The sequence below is a fragment of the Phlebotomus papatasi genome, chromosome 2, assembly GCF_024763615.1.
Source record: "Phlebotomus papatasi isolate M1 chromosome 2, Ppap_2.1, whole genome shotgun sequence".
Classification (NCBI taxonomy): domain Eukaryota; kingdom Metazoa; phylum Arthropoda; class Insecta; order Diptera; family Psychodidae; genus Phlebotomus; species Phlebotomus papatasi.
The window spans coordinates 3,881,225-3,900,500 of record NC_077223.1 but is presented as its reverse complement, the minus strand read 5'-3'; the positions used below and the strand labels follow the sequence as shown (position 1 = coordinate 3,900,500).

The following is a 19,276-nucleotide window of genomic DNA, read 5'->3' as shown; positions in this document are numbered from 1 at the left end:
TTTGCCAATTTTATAGAGACCTTTGGGGAGCTTTCAAAGACCTTTTTTTTAAAATGTATTCTTGTCAATTCTAGGCGAAATTTTTCACCCTTAAAATTTGAGTCTGCCGCCGTCTTAACGACCCGTCTCATTAGAAAAAAATCTTTTTTAAAATTTCCTCGTAGAAAACCTTTTCCCATGACGTTTAATTTTGGTTATTTCTCTTCATCCTGTAAAAATCTTTCACATTCGAGCTTTCAAAGTTTTCCATCTGTCAAAAAAGGAGTACTAAAAATTCGCATTTAATTTCCGTCTTTAGTATTTTCTGTGCAGCATTCCTTTATTTTTATTTTTGTAAATAACTGTGTCTCGCGCAAAAAGTGTAGCAATATTTACTAAGATATTATTTTTTTTTTTAATAGTTCATGCTCATTTTTTTGAATCATTATTTTGTTCTTTCAAATATCCAAATATTTGTAATATAGTTTTATTATTAAGTTTCTGCATTCGACATTTAACAACTTCATTTTTTTTTCTTGTATATTGTGTCGTTTCATTTTCTCTACATTTATTTAAAAAAAAATTGATGTATAAATGGTATATTTCCGCGTTATTTCAACTTTGTTTTTTTTTTCTTCTTCTTCTAAAAAAAGAACATTATTTCTTTTTACGAGAACTTTTCGGTGTATTGTTTTTTTTCTTGTTTACTTTTAAAGTGAATAACTTAAATAAATTTAGGCTTCCGTTTCGGCGCCTTTAAGTCGTAATCTGGCAAAATCTTCAAATATTATATCATCATCTGCACCACCAACATCATCCCTGCTTGTTTTCACCACGAAAGAAAAAAAAATACACAGTAAGGACAAGAGACAAGATGAAGAAACATTCAATTAATTGAATTATACTTCCGATGTCAATAATATCCAAAAGTAAACTTACCCATCCAATTGAATGAGATTTGTTGTTGGAACTTCTGCGTCGACATTCTCAGAATTATTCGTGGCTCCCTGACTATGGGATGCTCTGTCACCTTTATTGGGTGATCGACTCGTGAGGATGGGATTAACGTCCTCTTCCTCTGGCTTCGGATGCATAAGAATAAACGGTAATTCAGCCACCAAATCCCTTTTGAATGAAAAATACCCAAAAGGAGAATAGTTAAAACCCCATTGACACAAATGGCAATATTCTTCTTCTAAAAAAAAAAGTCCTCACCCGCCAAGTATGGGGCCACCTATGCACAGTTTCACCTTCACCTTGTACTGCACAATAATCCCCAAGTTCTCCCTCTGTGTGGGATCAGCAATTCTGTAAAGTTCAGGTAAAGTGGCAAAAACAAGAGAATTTTAGAGGAGAAAACGTCACGTTAGACACCTTTATTCAATTTTCTCTTCCACTCTCTACCACATCGCACAATTCCAATAGAAGCAGCATAACTCGATTTTTACTAATCTCTTTTTACTTTGTTACATTCCTTTAGGAATTTTATTCAACTTTCAGTAACGTTGCTACCTCAAGTTCTTTTCAATTCAATTCTTTTAACAGCCTCGCAAAGTTTATTTGCGGACAAAGCAGAAAGGCGGACAATCTCCCTTAAAACTTTATTAAAAAAAAACCCATCAAATCTTTTAACCCTTTAACGACGAGACAGTTTTCGTGGACCAAAAATCAGCAATAAATATGAAACCGATAAGCAAGATCAGTAAAAGATCTTACATTTAGGGCAGAATCACATTGACAGTAAAATGCTCACCGTATTTCGTTAATTTACGCATTTTCATTGCAATTCTTACTGTGTTATCACACTTGCACATTAAAATTTTAATATGATTACACATTAATTGTCGCTGGTGAGAGTCCAAATGTGTAATTTGTATGTTTGAATAATTTTATATTCAAAATTTGATCTATTTGTTGATAAAAAGGTAGACTTGGCCCGCAAAATTTGATATAAATTGATTTATAGCATTAATGCGAAAAATTAATGCGATTTTCTCTTTAATTTTTTAATGTGAAAAATATTTATGCTTTAGGTAAATTTAAACTTATTTTTGCAGGCCAAATCCACTTCTTTATCAATAAATAGAAAAACCCCAAATATTCAGTGACTCAAAGACACAAATAACATATTTGGACGCTCACAAGCGACAATTAATGTGAATCACATTAAAATTTTAATGTGCGAGTGTGATAACGCCGTTATGAAAATTCTCGATTACCGTATTACCTTATCTCAAACACGGTGGCACTAGGTGAAAATAATATAAGAAAATTGAAGAAATAAAACGAAAATGCGATAAACGGTGAGCAAAAAACTGTACGAATAATTTCTCTTACAGTTTTTTGTGCTCATCGTTTATCGAATTTTCGTTTTATTCCTTCAATTTTCTTATATTATTTTCACTTAGTGCCACCGAGTATGAGGTAAGGCAGAGGTGTGCAAGAACCGTTGAAACCGAATAAACGTCAAAATAAGTTTTTTCTGGTAGCGTTTTTTACGTTTGTTCGGTTTCAATAGTTCTTGCACACCTCTGAGATAAGGTAACACGGTAATGGAATATTTGCGTAAGAATTGCAATGAATATGCGTAAATTAACGAAATACGGCGAGCATTTTATTAAAGAACTTAAAGAAAATTCACATTATTCGAAGATATGAACGTTCGAAGGAAGTGCTTTCCCCTACTAACACTCGTACTAACAATCTCTCCTCAATATTTTTAAGAAATATTATTAAATATTCATTGAAAATTTTGTTAATTCACGTTAACACTCTAATAGTGTTTTCTTTAATATGCAAAAAAGTAGTTAAATAATTTTATCTAGGGTAATTAATGGTCCACTGAACTCAAAAAAACCATCCATTCTTCATTATCTCCTTCCATTTGGGCGCCAGGTGGAAAAAGGTAAAGACCGCCTGGAGGCGGTCATATCGGTTTAACCTAGCCCCCGGCGAAGTGTTTTTTATATGGAGCTGTTTGAAGCCAACTCACAAATTGATCAGAAACTCAGCTTACACTTCTCAGAAAAAGAACGCATTTAGAGAGATATATAGCATATTTATCCCTCTTTACAAGGCTCAGATTCTTGTACACAAGGCTCACCTCAATTTTGACATATATCGTGTAACGGTCACGAGTGCAGAAAAATTTTCATACGCATTTGTATGTGAAAGTAAGAAATTGGCTTCAACTTTGAAGGCCACTCACCGGGCACTAGGGTTTAACCCTTTAAGGACGATTGGGTCACCGGTGACCCAAAATAGAAACTTATCCTAGGCCTTCTAAAGTTGTATTTTGCTCTAAAAAGTTAGAAAAAATCATTTTTTTGACCCTCAATTTTTGAGCTTCTCGTCCTTAAAGGTTAAGACATAAAAAGACTGAAATATTTTAATTGAAAAATAGTGAACAAATAGTAAAATAAATAAATTTTAAACGTTTTTTATTGATGAATGTTGTATGATTATCTAAGAAATGATAATTTTTAGGAAAAAAACGTTTCTAATTTTTATAATTAGACGTTAATGAAGCTCAAGGTGTTTCAATAAGACTGATTTTTACCGAATAGGTCACAGATCAGCTATGAAAACATCACCTTCTTGTATAATTTCAAGGTCCTTTGAAATACATTGCTCATCTTCTGGTTTTATTTCACGGTCTGGGGCATTAAAGGACGAATTAGGGAACTGATCATCACTGTTGAAGTCTGCTTCTTTATCAATTTCGCTTAATTCGCAGAAATCGACTATTTTACTCATTCTGGGTAGTCTTCGTGTCATTTCAATTATTTTTCATGATTAATATATTGTAAAATAATAATATATTTTACCAGAACAACCAAAACAATTAAATAAAAAAAATCGGTAATTTTTGAAAATTTTACTCTTGAACCCGTTAATATTAATAATGATCTGTTGTTTGACTTGGAATTCGAATTTCCTTGCGAATTACATTTTTCATTTGAAAAATGGACAATTTTGTCAGAGATTCCACTTTTTGTCAGAAGACCACTTTAAGCTTCAGATTAGAGGTTTAGTCCAGTTCCTGAAGGTCCCAAAACCCTTAATTGGAACCAATTTTACCGGTTTTTGAAAATCTTATGGACAATTTGCTCTCAATGTCTAATTCTAAGTCAAAATTTTCCCAAAAACCTAGACTGATAGCAAATTAGAGAAGTTAAGCCACATAGCTAAGACTTATACGGGCTTCAGACCTAAGGTTTAGCTGTATGGCTTAACTACTCAAATTTTCTTTTATCAATTACGATTTTTTGAAAAAAAAAAATTAACTTATGATTGGATTGTTAGGAACAAATGACCTATTAGGCTCTCAAAAAGCAATAAAATTGTTCGCAATTTAAGATATTGAGACATTTGGGAACTGGGCTAAACCTCTAGTATGAAGCCGGCCTTAACGGAATTATAATCAAAATAATAATTTGACTAAATTCCCATCAGTTTCTCACAAACTAAGCCATTTCTGGGCTTAAGCCGAGAGACGGATTAGTGATAAACTGACGGAAATGTAATATAATCACTATTTTGATTAAAATTACGTTAAGCCGTCTTTTGGCTTAAGTCGTAAGTGTGTCCAGGGAGTAAGTCTCAGTTATATAAGGCAGTTTTTTTGCTTCTTGGGGGAGCATTGAAAACATTAAGGTGCGTTTTCTCCACTTCCCATTTTTCCAATTTTGTCGGAAGCTAACAAAAAAAAACTTATTGCCCGATTACTGTAAATAAAGTCTTATTTAATTTAGAATTAAATGATCTTTCATGTGTCATTTCCAGAAAAATTTGTTGACAAATTTATTTGAGCTGCATATAGAGTAACTGCACGAAATTTCGGCCAGCTTGCAATTTCGACCACTTCTTTGGTTCCTCAAATTTCCTTCAGTACCGACAAGTAATTTTTTTTCCAGAAACCAAGTTTATTATTCTTAATTTGGAGGAACTTTTGAGTGATTTATGAATCGGTTTAATTCGGCTGACAATCGGTAAACGGTAAATGATGCATTAGTTCTTTTGAGGTATGGGACCTAAGTTATGAGTTCAAACACTTCGCAAAGCCTAGGCCGCTTTTCCGCCACTTTTCAAAAGGAATCACTGAAAATTAGGTCCAAACTGCTGAATTTTTAAGATTTTCCAAAGAAAATTTTTGAAAGTTGAAATATATTTTTATAAAATACATTAACTCTTTCGTCTCTTTTGAGACTCTGAGTACCCAAAGCAGCATATGAATATTCAGTGAAAAACAGTGTTTTTTAATTATTTAAATGTATTTAAATGTAAGATATTTTTTGTAGGACCTCAATTAATTCCTGAGCTTAGATATTTTTGATTAAAAAATTGTGAAATTGGCTTGCAGCATATGCTGCGGTCTGGAAAGAGTTAACTCCTTAAATAACTTTAGCAATAATAAATTGAAAGGTCCATTGAACGACCTTAAATTTTTTTTACGTGAGTTATGCTTGTTCTATTGCAATTGTGCGATTTGTCTACTTTAGAGGAGCTCTAACCTCTTCTAAAATTACTCCTTTTCACCTTCTAATTTATTCAAAAATGATTTACCGAGACTTAACTAAAACGTGCCATAAAATCTAAAATTCAATAATACGATACATCAAAAGTATAATACAAAATCACGAAAATTTATAAATAAAATTCCTTTGTGAGATATAAAATCTCACTTTACATTAAAAAAAAAACAGAAGTTAAAGCAAAATTCAATTTTAATTGAAACAATTTAATCCAATTATAACAAAATCAATTCAGAGTATCATCTCTAATAACGCAATTAGGAAGAAATTGAATATTTCAACATTTGTAATGTGAATTATGGAGAAATATTCAATTATAATGAATATTTTATCGTTTTATTGAATATCTACCAAAAAAAATATGTATGAATTCCATTCATTAACAAGAAAACTTTACAATTTTCATTATTTCTTCTTTCGTCTGTATTTTATTCTACGGAATTTTATTCAATTTATTTGTTAATTTTTATTCTTTCTTTGTGACATCAATATTTCAACAAATAATTATCAAGAAACACTTGATACAATTGCCAGTGTTTCACCAGATAGCTCCCCGTGAATGAAAAGTATAATGTCATTGACAATTAATAAATACCATTTAATCATTGAAATTGAATGGAATTCATCACCAATCGTAAGTTATAACTCTATATAAACATGCACTGTACAATTGGATAAATTCTGGTGTTTTTATTGTTGTGACAAAAATGTGAAAAGTTAAGTGATTGCTGTCAATTGCATGCCAATTAGTTTTAAAATAAAGAGACGATTAAATAATATAATGCGCAAATGTTATATCATCATTACCTATACGGTCCATCGACAGAATTGCGAGACCTATATTTTTGTGAAATTCATAACACCAAAAAAAAGTATTTCAGTGACAGAAAACTTACGCAAAACAAATAAAAAAAAAATAGAAATCATCGATAATTGAACAAAATTGAATTATTCAATTGATAGAAAAAGGATTTTCCAACAGTATTATTAGGGATTTGATTTTCTTTCGTGATTTTTCGCTCTGTCGTTCATATACTCTATAATTTGTACCAAGAACCCGAGAAAGCTTCCTTTCCTAAATCTTCGTCTTTCAAAAAAGGGTTTCTTCGATCCCTCTTGGAAATTTTCCCTCATGAAACCCCAATTCTGAGAAGAGAAGTAAACCCTCTGTGAAAATGCGAAAATAGGCGAAAAATTCATGGAAGCTTTGGGAAAATAATTGAGAAAGTTGAGATATCCCGAAAATGATTGTCAATGGTGTTTGAATAGGATAAAACAAAGTCCTACTGATTTCCTCATCACTGACCGTTTTTACTCCGTTTACCCGATTACATATCCCAGATTATTATAATACGAAATAGTGGAACGTGGGGCAGTTTAACACTTTGACGCCAAGGTGAAATCCGACCTCGTCAGATCGCGCTCAAATTTTGGATTTACACGTTTTGACACTAAACACGTCGGTCAATAAGTCCGTAGACTAAAGGCGTCTACACATTGGGAGCAATTTTCGTCAAAATTTGCGTTTTTGACAGAAATTTGACGTTTCCCCCTACAACGCTGCAGGGAATTTCCTTCAAAAAAGCAATTTTTGACAAAAATTGCTCCCAATGTGTAGAGGCCATAAGAAGGAAAAAATGTTTTTTGAACAAATTCAATTCTATTTGTCAAGATACGTTCTTCAAAAAGTCGATATAGCGTTTTCAACGATTATCCAACTTTTTTATCCCGTACAGAAAAAAAGACTTTCGAAAATTCTGCAAAATAGGTCATAATTTCAGATTTTAGTTCGTCATTTGAGTGAAATCGCTAATCGGTGATCCATTTCTTTGGATAAAACTCCCTTGAGTGGTAGGAATTCTATAAATGAAGTGATCGCTTCACTTATATTTTGAATTAATTTATTTATGAAACAATGGCCTCAATTCTGAGACCAAGATCAAGATCAAAATTTCAAGCTGTCAAATATTTCGAAGATCAAGATTTCATATTCTGACGCGAAACATTAATGGAACATAAAATGTCTTAGCTAAGAACCAAGATTTCAAGATTTTCTAGACTTAACGAAACGTAATTTCTGACAAATATCTTCATTTCTTTGCCGAATTTGTTGAAATTTCGCCGTAGAAATTAGAAAAATTAATTATATGTTGTATTAAATAGTATAATACAGTCCATAACCGGGAATAAAAGAAGTGCAGACAAAACTTGTGACATGTGATAAACCCTAAAATGCTTATTCAAGATGTGATTCTTTTGCAGGTATTTTCAGGGTGTTGTACTTCGAAACATACATCTAGAAATATGTACCATTACGATTAAATTACAAGACCAAATATAGCATTTTTCATAGTCATTTTCTCTTCTTGTATCATCTCTTATAGAAATATTCCTCATCAAAAACAATTTCCGCATGAAACTCTTAAAATTGTTAGTATCTTGAAAATTCCAAGCACCTCCGAGAGGTTCTTGGAATTATTTCAAGAAAACAAGAAATTTGACGTCTTGAAATCTTGAAATATTGGTTCCAGAATTGCAAATCTTGATATCCACACGGTTTGTGTCTTGGATTTCAAGATTCCAAGACATTTGACAGATTTGTATCTTGATCTTGATTTTTTGATTTCAGAATACCAAAATCTCAAAATTTTCTTGATCTTGATCTTGGTCCCAGAATTGAGGCCAATATAATTGATTTTTCGATGTTTTCTGTAATATTCGACATCTGTTCGGCGTCTAGATCATTCAGCGCCATTGTTGTTTGTACTGCCACAATGAAAGTTCGAAAACCAAATCTGAATCATCCTAATTAACGATGAGGAGCCCGGTTAATAATTATCTAGCTTATTTGGTTTGGATTATCGGTTTCTTAAACAACTCAGTCTCTATGGCATCGTTCGATCTTAAATTTTAGTGATATAGGCCCAAGACCTTTCGATTAAAAAAGAATTTAAGCTCACCGACCCTCTGACACAAGCTATAAGGGAGCATCTAAACGGGGAGATTTTATTTCGAAATCGCCATTTTGACACAAAAGTCCCCATTGAGCTTTAAACCGGTGAATTTTTGCTTATCTTTTGGAGCTTAAAATCTCCCTCTTCGAAAGCTTCATTTATTTATCTTCAAATATTTTGACATTTTTAGCGATTTTAAATGATTTTTTTTGTTTTTCAAGAGATGTTTTTCTCGTGATCTATTTTCAAATTATCAAAAGCCGAAAAGCAGGTGAAATAGGGACACGATATCGATCTCTCTTCTGAATGTATCGTTTAATCTTCTTAATATGGTCGAATTGTTAACTATACATCATTAAATAGAAAAAAAGAAAGAGTTAAATAGAATAAAGTTGATTTATAGAAAAATAAAAACTTAGGATATTTTCTTAATTTAGCAACAATATTGGCATAAAATCCTGCAGTAGGACGGTTTTGATATAGATAGAGAATGGGTGCCCCACCTCCATTTACTTATAAAGTGTTCGTCACCAAGCATAAATATTAACTTTACCACTCTATAACAAATTCTTTGATTGTAAAACACTGTGTGATTGACGTTTGAATTTGAAACGTTTCAAAATAAAATAGAAAGTCTTCCAGACTATATATTTTAGTTAGAGCACACTTGGAGAATTTATAACAGAGGGTGGATAAAATTTATCTCAGGCATGAACCACTAGAGGAGATTTCCCGTGACTCACCGGTGCATAGCACAGTGGGGTGCATTTCGAAATCCCCCCGTATAGAAGACGCCTAAGGGGTCAAAAATTTAATTTTCAAATGGCCATATTTTCTGTTCTAAGGGAGGAGCCGGAATGTTTGAGACACTTTTTTATGTTCTGATTTTAAGGATTTTTATTAAAAGACAAAGTTATCTTGAAATTTTGTATAGTGCTTAGTTATACTCATTAGTATAGACTTTATTGAAATAACACGATTAGGGCAAGTAAAGATTGGAGTTCGGTCTATTTTTTTTTTGTTCTTCAATTTATTTTTATCAGCTAACGTTTCGATCCTGTAGGGGAATTCTGTAATTTTCATGGCATTGTCACGCATGAGTTCGAAACCTGACAATGCCATTCGAGCTTTTTTTGTCATATCAAATGAGTTCGAAAATGCAATTCACCGAATTTTTAATGAAATCCCTTTACTTGACGATTTTATGAAAATACATTACGTCGTGGTTGATTTGTTTAACAAAAGTCATTGTCATATTAATTGCCTGAAATCTACCAAGCGGTCAAGTGACCCGGGTTCAAATCCCTTTTAGGCCACCAGGAATTTGTCTGGCGTTAAAGGTGTTCGAATTGGGTCAAGGTCAAAATCCCGAGAGCCAAAATCCCGAAAGCCAAAATCCCGAATTCTTAAAAGTGTCCCAGCTACTCCCACGATTGTATCCGCGCTTGATGGAGGCAAAGGGAAATCTTCTGTGTCTTGGGAAATTATTCTAAACATTTTCCTCCATATAATTTCATCCCTTTTAGGATTTTGAAAATTCGGGATTTTGGCTTTTGGGATTTTGGCTGCCACCGCACCGGTTCGAATTGTCTCTAGTGAGCTTCACTGCACTTGATTCCTTAGGACATGGGAGTGATAATTCTAAAGGCCTAGCTCGTCCTAAATCCGAAAGACCTAGTTCGCCTAAGAAACGTTGAATTCCACTTAGTTAAAAACTTTTAGGATAGACTATAACTGTGTCAAACTGCCCCTAATTGAAATTGGCCCACTTTCCGCTTCACTTTCAAAATGAAACTCTACGAAGGAAAGGAAGACAATGATATGGCGAAAAATGAACCCTTTTTGTCTCCAATTTGTCCAACCCACATTAAAGTGATTTTGTGCCTCAAAGGAAATATATATTACATTTTGTGCAAGATTAAAGTGATAAGAACTCTGACACTGACTCGTGAAATACAGTAGCAGAAATGTATACACTGAAATACCCTCCCATTTTTACGAAGAAAATACACGAAGTTGAATTAATTGATTGCCATTGTGATACGAAAAGATATTTAAATATATTCCTTAATTTAATTTTTCTATGTTTCCCACCAAAAAAAAACCTCCAGATAGCAATCTTTAATTAAAAAAAAAGATAAAAAAATAAATGTGAAATGGGTTAATTTTGAGAAAAAGTGTGACATTTCGCATTTTGCTGTGGGATATTTCCAAAAAAAAAGACGTACACACAAAAATGTTTCTTTATCAAAACATAATTCATTAAAATCTGTCTCGCCTAGTTTTTGGGGCGGATTCTTCTCTTTTCTTTTTTGAAGAATAATCTTTTCATAAACATTATTACACAAAATTTAGACTTACAGGGTACTCGAAGCGAGATTTGTATCCTCGTGCTTAAGTTGTCCATCAAGTGCCAAACCCCATTTGTCCTTGTTATTGGCCAAAAGTGGTGTCAATTGGAAAACTTTGGACAATGTGAATCCCGGTGCTACTTGACATCCTTCCCTTTAAATTGGACACAAACAGGGAAGAATAAGAGAAAAATTTTTCCTTCTTATCTTATTTTTCTTTATCTTTTTGTTTTTTTTTCTTTTTATTCATTAAAAATAAATTCTCCATTGCAATTTTCCCAATCAATGGATCATTTATTGTGTCTTGTTTTTATCCTGAAAAAACAAAAATACCCACATAACTCAGGATGCATTCAGTCTGGGAGAAAATCAATTTTAATTGCTTCATTTTCTTTTAGAGCTTCTCTTTCACTTTAGCTCAGTATGTCTTGCAATTTTCTTTTCTTTTATTTTCTTTTCTTTCTTTTTTGTTCGCTAACAGCCCCGAGCAAAAATGAAAATAGAAAATATTTCACATTGATTACTTTCCTTTTTTATGCTCTCTTTTGAGCATTGTGCTGCAATGCTACTTGCTCCTATTGAAAGTTTAAATGACCTTAAAGGAGTTAGACAAAAAAAAAGCACCACCACCAAATGTGTTTGTGTTTAAATTTTAAAATAGTGAAAAAGGAGAGAAAAAAATCTAAAAATATCCACTAGTATATACCACCAACCCCCTTTTTAGCGTGCATTAATTTTTTTCTTTCACTGTCTTACAGTGTACTTGAAGCTAAGTTTGTGTCCTCATGCTTCAATTGTCCATCCAGGGCCAATCCTCGTTTGTCCTTATTGTTCTTCAACAGTGGCTTCACTGTATACACTTTCGACAGCGTAAAACCCGGACTGACTACATTATCCCTGATTTTGTTTTAAAAGAATATTAAATAGACAAAAAATGAGCAATAAACCTTATAAAAAACATGTTCTAAAAAAATTTCAAAGTTAAAACACTTAGCACATGTCTATACTAATTTCCGAAAAACCAAAAGGTAGAGATATTTCTGTAACATTTTGAAGAACAACAAAGTCAAAATTCCAATTCTTATATCATGGTTCCATTTTTGTACTAAATTTTAGGTGTGTTCAGAAACCTTTAAATTAAAATCTTCAAGGAATTCAGCATCAAGGAATAATTTAGTACATATATGTGCTAAAATGTTTAAGGTAAATAATAACATGTCTGTACTAAATTGGATTTTCCATGAAATTGCGAAAAAGAGTGTAAAAATATTTTTGTAACATTTTAAAGAATAGTAAAATCGAAATTTCAATTTTAACATTAAAGTTCCATTTTTGTACTAAATCTTAGATATGTTCAAAAAAAATGTCGAAGTTAAAACATTTAGCACATGTCTGTACTAAATTATCCCTCGAGAAAAATTAGTTTATTTTCCCTTTAAATTCCGAAAAACCAAAAGGTAGATATATTTCTGTAACATTTCGAAGAACAACAAAATCAAAATTCCAATTCTGATATCATGGTTCCATTTTTGTACTAAATCTTAGGCGTGTTCAGAAAACCTTTAAATTCAAATCTTAAGCATCAAGGAATAATTTACTACAGAGATGTGCTAAAATGTTTAGGGTAAATAATTTTACACATGTCTGTACTAAATTGGTTTTTCCATGAGTGTAAAAATGTTTCTGTAACATTTTAAAGAATTGTAAAATCGAAATTTCGATTTTAACATTAAAGTTCCATTTTTGTACTAAATCTTAGACATGTTCAAAAAAATTCAAATTAGAATCTCTTAGCACAATAATTAAAAAGTGATTTAGAACAGACATGCTAAATGTTTTACTTTCAACATGATCTAAAAAATATATGAAAAGTAAAATAAATTACTCCTTAACAAAAATGATTTAATTTTTCCTAAAAAGTGTAAAGAGTCGAAAAGGAAAGATAAAAACTAGAAGATAGAAATATTTCTGTAACATTTTGAAGGACAGGAAAATCGAAATTACAATTCTGATATGTTGCTATTTTTGTACTAAATCCTAGACAAGTTAAGAAAAATTTTAAATCAGAGTCTAAACATTAACGAATAATTTAGTTTAGAATAAAAAATGAAGTTCTATCAAAATTGTAATTTCTTCAAAATGCTGTAGAAATATTTCTATCTTCTAGTTTTTATCTTTCTTATTCGATTTATACACTTTTTAGGAAAAATTAATTCATTTTTTTAAGGAGTAATTTAGTACAGACACGTGCTAAGTATTTTACTTTTCATATTTTTTTATAGATCATGTTGAAAGTAAAACATTTAGCATGTCTGTTCTAAATCACTTTTCAATTATTGTGCTAAAATATTCCAATTTGATTTTTTTGAACATGTCTAAGATTCAGTACTAAAATGGAACTTTAATGCTAAAATTGTAATTTCGATTTTACTGTTCTTTAAAATGTTACAGAAAAATGTTTACACTCTTTTTACGCAATTTCATGGAACATCCAATTTAGTACTGACATGTGTGTGAAATATAACGATGCCACGCCCACTTGGGTCATCGCGAAAAGTTCACAGGAAAGCTTGGAGAAAATGATATTTTCTTTACATATTGCTTTACAGTCATAACAAATTTGTATGGAGCGTGGCCTATTTTTTTAATATTCTGATTCTACAATTTTAGTACACTCTTATTAAAAATGAAAAATTAAAAATTAAACTTGTTTATTTTATAAGTTCTAAAAACGGTTTGATCTTAAAAAATAATAAACAGAAATCACGGAGGAGATAAATAATTGTCACAAAAATTATAAAGAAATGCAGTTGTTTTTGTTCAAAGTTTTTCTTCAATTATTTTTTTTTTCATTTTTTCACTTTCCCTCTGTGTCTTTTGATTTGTACTAAAGGTGAATCATATATTGTTTTCTGAACATGTCTGATATTTAGTACAGATTTAGTACAGAGTAAATAGTCCTGTAGTGAATCCATTACATTTTTTTTTAATTTTTGTTGATTCTAACGAAAATGCCTGTAGTAAGTTTTAGTGCGACATTTAGTACATCCATGTGCTAAATGCTTAATTTTACCCAAATATTTTTGCTGTTATTGATTTTTTTTTAAATATTTCTTATGCATTCATAAAAATTTTGCCATTTGGCCACCCAAAAAATATGGTAAATACTCTTTAATATAATTTTTCTCCCAGAAAGAGAATATTAAGGGGACTGTTTTTTTGTTGCCTCTAAACATGGTAACACAATAAAGAAAGTAACATCAAATAAAGTGACTTAAGGTTTCTCTCTTCCATTTTTTTCTCTCACTCAAAACATAGTTCGTCCTTTATTGCATTCACAAGTATACTCTTGGCATATAAATTTTATCGCAATCAAGAAAAAAGCCTGAGAAGATTTCAGTGAAATCGAATTTTATTTATGCCATCTCTTCTTTCTCTTGCAGATTTATTTTTTTATATGGCGTGTAGTTTGATTTTATTGTACTTTTACCCATCCCTCGAGAAGAATATATAACATTCCTCCCAGCAAAAGAGAGAGAGGAGAAATCAAATAAAATATTCAACATCTTTACGATTACCGAGGAGGAAATATCAAGGAGTTTCGCTATAGTTACTAGTGCGAGACATCTATCATTTACGATCAAATAAAAAAATATCTATATTGGTGGGAAAATTGTTTAGAAATTGCTGAAAAATTGATAGTAAAATTGAGTTTATTCAAAGTTAGTAAAATATCCGAGGGGAAACTTTCCAAATAAATAGAATTGACTTGGTTAAGATGATGAATATTTTAGAAGGATAATCATATTTCTCTGTCCTTAAAAGTAATACATACAACAAAATCAATAGAGACTTATGTACTTTTTCTGTCAACATTAAAAAAAACAATTCTAAAGACTTAACTCTTCCTACAGAACATCGTGAGTTCATAAAACCACCGCCAGGAGCGCTAATGTTCACGAAATTCTCTAGTTTTCAAAAATTTAAATATCCCACCTTTTCTTGGCTTAAAGACACGTTCATTAATATAAAGTAAATTAAAAATATCGAAGGATTATAAATAATACTCGTTTCTTTGAATTCTGACAACAAATGCGTAGAATTTCCAATCAACAATGAGTTCTTCATCATGAGAAATAATAATGTTGTTTATGTCTCTTAATTTGTAGAGCTTAATGTCCTTAAATTGATATTTATCCTCTCTCTAAATAGATTTCCGGGTATTTCGTCAGCAGTTACAAAACGAAGATGCCAAGAATAACTGAATTAATTGCTGATTTATCGCACTCACCATTTTCATTGTAAGTTGAAATGTCTCTTATAGTAAGCCTAAATCAACTCGAGGTACATAGGATTCTTATTGTAACCTTGCCAACAGATGGCACTCCATAGCAAAAGAAAGCGGAATAACAAACGAAAAATTCCTCGGAAATTTCCAGTATTTTTCCTTGAAAAATTCCACCACTGAGAAAAATTCGAAAAAGTTAAAATAACATTCCTGAAATGTTAATTTTACCCTGCAGTATTGATCCAAAATCGGTGTAAATATTACCCTTTTTAGGTGTATCGTGGATTAAAGTTACCCTTTTCATGTTAATTTTACCCTTAAAAATGTGTAAAATTAACATTAAAAAATATAGATATATTTTTACACCTAAAAATTGTTAAAGTTATGAGGAAAACAAGTTAATCGCACCCTCTTTTTTCTCAGTGACAGGAATTTTCCATAATAGGTTCCAAGGAAATTCCCATGGATTTATAGAGGATTTTTCCATCTAAATAAAATGGAGGAAAAATGAAGTTATCACATGCACCTCATGCTTTTACCTCCGAATATTAAAGAAATAGCAAATATCACGAGGATTTTAATAAGTTTTACTAAATCAGCGATAGCGAACTGCCACTTTTAGATACCCTATAGCAAAAGAAAGCGGAATAAGAAATCACAAGGAAAAATTCCTTGGAATTTTCCAGTATTTTTCCTTGGTAAATTCCACCGAAATTCTCCATGATATATTTCCAAGGAAAGTCCCATGGATTTATAGTGGATTTTTCCAATTCCAAAATCTATGAAAAAATTCATAAGAAAACTTGTGGAATATTCCATGGAAAATTCCAGTGGAATCCACAGACGTTTCACGTTTGATTTTCCATACAAACCTTCCATAGACTTCCATGGAAATTGTCGTTGTATTTCCATTGTATGTTGTTCAAAATTTCCATGGCCTTTCCTAGAAAAAATTCCATGGAAGACTTTGAGGAAATTTAGCGTCAAATTCTATGGAATGAGCGGAATTTGACGCTAAATATCCAATGGAATTTTCGCGAAAGTTTGCTATGGGGAAATTATCCATGTTGTCAAAACACCATTTTATTTTCTTGACATTTGAGAAAGAAAAAGTGGAAAAACTATGGAAAACTCTGTGGAAAGATAGTGGAATTTTCCATAGGATTTCTCCAACTAATCCCGCGGACGATTCGCGTTTGATTTTCCATATAAATGTTCCGTGGAGTTCCGCGGAATTGAACGGTGGAATTACAGTGGATCGTACTTGAAATTTCATGGAGAGCTAGGATTCCAATGGAATTTCCAAAATCTATGGAAATCTTCCTGGAATTTTAGTGTCAAATTCCGCGGATTATTGCAAATTGGACGCTAGTTTTCTACTGGAATTTCCGTGGAATTTTCCTATGGGGCAATTCCCACGACCAAGTGGATAAATTTGCTATACTAGCGCCCTCTGCAAGACTGCAAGAAACTGCTCGAATTCTAGAAATCGACCAGAGGCGCATAGAATAGGGCAATATGGGGTAATTTGGAATAATGTCTGAATTGGAATTTTGAGATTTTCTCACTGTTTCAGATGGTCAAAAAGGAAAAGAAAACCACGAAGAAGTACAAGACTTTACATTCGAGAGTACTTCTTCGTTGTTTTTCCTTCAGCCATCTAAACCTGTTAGAAAATCTCAATGTTCCAAATTAGGTATAATTTCAAATTCTAACTTTCAACTTGTCACTGTCCTAGAGCTCAAACGGTAAGAGATATCAAGTACTGGTCTTCGGTGACCCCCAATAAAAAAACGATAATTCTAGACTTTTTAAAATTTTTCCCCCCATCCCCCTCCATCCCGTCCGAAATCATGTTTTTTTTTGGTGTTTCTCGGAAACAGCTCATACGCTTTCTTTAATCTTTGGATATGTTTTGGAGGTGAACATTTCGTTCAAACGGCCCTATGACCTAAAAAAAAATCGCCGTCTTGAATTTTCGGGAAGAACATTATTTTAGAACATGATTGTTCTGAAGTGGTTCGATATTACAGATTTTTCTTTATGGTGGTTCCTGTCATGACTGTTTTCCCTCGTTTTTATCTTATACCAAAACGACAAGACAGTCGTGACAGGAACCAACTCTAAGAAAAGTCGATAATGCGGAAGCACTTGAGAACAGTAAAGTGATAAAAACAAGCATGTTCTAATGGGAAAATCTTGTTCTTGAATATTTTTTAGCACATAATAATTCTTCTCAAGTAATTCGACATTATCGACTTTTCTTTATGTTAGTTCCTGTCATGACTGTGACAAGAACCAAGACAAAGTAAAGTCGATAATGCAGAAGCACTTGAGAACAGTAATGTGCTAAAAAATATTAAGGAGAAAGATTTCGAGGTCGTCCTAAAGACTTTGGTGCTTTCATTGTCTGATACTGGATCTAAAGTGTTAGAGATAATGCAGTAGAACATTTTGTCATGACCGCTATCACTCCCTTTTAATGATTTTTCAAGGTCAAAAGTTAAAAGGAGTCTAGAGAGGATATTCCTTAACCGATTTGGACAAATTTGGAGTCATTTGAAAGGTCTTTGCATCCCAAATAAGTTTAAACTGGTTTTAACAGATCTTGAAGCAGTAATTGCAGGTTTAGTGTTTTCTCATACGATTCAGAGTAGTATATTGTATTAAGAGAGTTGTCATAAATACTCTTCCAAAGTTCAAGCCCAAACACAGGACATAAAATTCCTCCAGCATCACAATAGGTGAACTTTTTGTGAGAATCTCACGTCGTGATTCGCTTTCCCCCCATTTTCCCATGAAATTTAAAAAGGTTCTATTCAGCAAACAGTGTTGGATGTCTCTTGTGCATAAATAATGATCTATTTCTTTGCACAGAAGAGATGTCTCTTACTACTTGTCGTTCTCCTCTTTTGAGAGTTCAACATACCCAATCAAAACACAAAATCTTTGAATTTTCTTCGCTCAGAAATTCTCTAAAGGCTTTTCTTCTTTAGAATGTACTATGAAAAAAAAAAGTCATACCATTTTGAGGGACATTTTATCTTCTCCCATTCAATTGAGCAAAAGGAGCAAAATGAAGAGAAATATGTTTGAGTGAGAAATAGATGGAAGAAAGTCCAGGAAATTGATTTGTCATCCATATAACACAATAATATAAAGGGAAATGGGAAATATTGTAACATTTTCATTAACAATAAATAGAGGATACTCACTCAGATTCCACTTCAGCCACTGTACACTTGTATTGAGCTGTCGAGAATAAACAAATATCTGCAAACTGCCTCACGGTAACTTTTATCTTCTTCACAGTCCTATTGGAGTTATTGGCAACATGAACATTCACCGATATCGTCTCACCATGGTGATACAATTCCTTATCGAGACTCGCCTCCAGATGGATTTTATTTGGTTTCATCATAAACTCCTTGCTAACCTCAATCGACGGTTGTTCACCCAATTTCGACGGTGCATACATTATCTTGCGAATGGCAAGCCGAACAGAATTTCGCTTGTGAGGCTTGTCATCTTGACTCTCACCAACAAACGCCTTCAGTTCATAATCCACCCCACACGGTTTACCCGTATCACCCGGCGCCGGTTGCAGTGACACCGACGCCGGACAATGAGGTGGTACTTCGAAGTAAAACGGGAATGCATATGGACCAAGTTTCTTAATCAATCTCTCCTGAAGCCTCGTCAATGGACGATCACTGCCAGTTGACGGATATATCTGTGCAATAACAAAACACAAAAATTGCAGTACATTCAATCTGCATGTGACCCTATCCCCAACATCAGTGACACTAACTTGTTCTGACGCTAAATACAAGTCTTTCCGGAATGTCAGACCCAGAACGTCCAAATCTTCACGTCCATAGCGAAAAGCAGCCAAGACATGACCAAACACCTTTCTATCCTTCACATAGTCCGGATCAATGAGCACAACTCCGTCAATTGGATCAACATGAGTGATGTGATCCACAAAGTCACGCTTTCCCAGATAAACGGTTATTTTGCCATTTGAAGAGCTCTTCTTGAATACTCTGCAAAAACAATGAGTTATTCATCAATAACTCACAAAAGAAACTGAAAGAGCCGAGACATATTCCGTACCATCACTTGAAAACCATTTTTTAGTGATTAAGTATCTTACAATCTTAACATGAA

The 19,276-nt window shown here is 32.5% G+C and overlaps 1 protein-coding gene across 6 annotated transcripts in view; it reads right to left on the bottom strand.

Moving 5' to 3' along the window:
- Window positions 1-517: 517 nt before the first annotated feature.
- LOC129802186 (beta-arrestin-1) overlaps window positions 518-19,276 on the bottom strand; it is a 76,764-nt gene continuing 58,005 nt past the window's right edge. The window contains exons 3-9 of one of the 6 annotated variants that reach the window (XM_055847815.1): window positions 18,918-19,152; window positions 18,322-18,839; window positions 11,575-11,715; window positions 10,829-10,972; window positions 1,195-1,287; window positions 919-1,104; window positions 518-798 (exon numbers count right to left, since the gene is read on the bottom strand). In XM_055847815.1, coding sequence (XP_055703790.1) covers window positions 714-798; window positions 919-1,104; window positions 1,195-1,287; window positions 10,829-10,972; window positions 11,575-11,715; window positions 18,322-18,839; window positions 18,918-19,152 — 1,402 coding nt within the window. In that variant the 3' untranslated portion in view covers window positions 518-713. Of the gene's footprint in view, window positions 802-918; window positions 1,105-1,194; window positions 1,288-10,828; window positions 10,973-11,574; window positions 11,716-18,321; window positions 18,840-18,917; window positions 19,153-19,276 lie in introns of all 6 variants that reach the window. The other 5 variants (XM_055847814.1, XM_055847818.1, XM_055847819.1 and 2 more) reach the window with 5 other exon arrangements.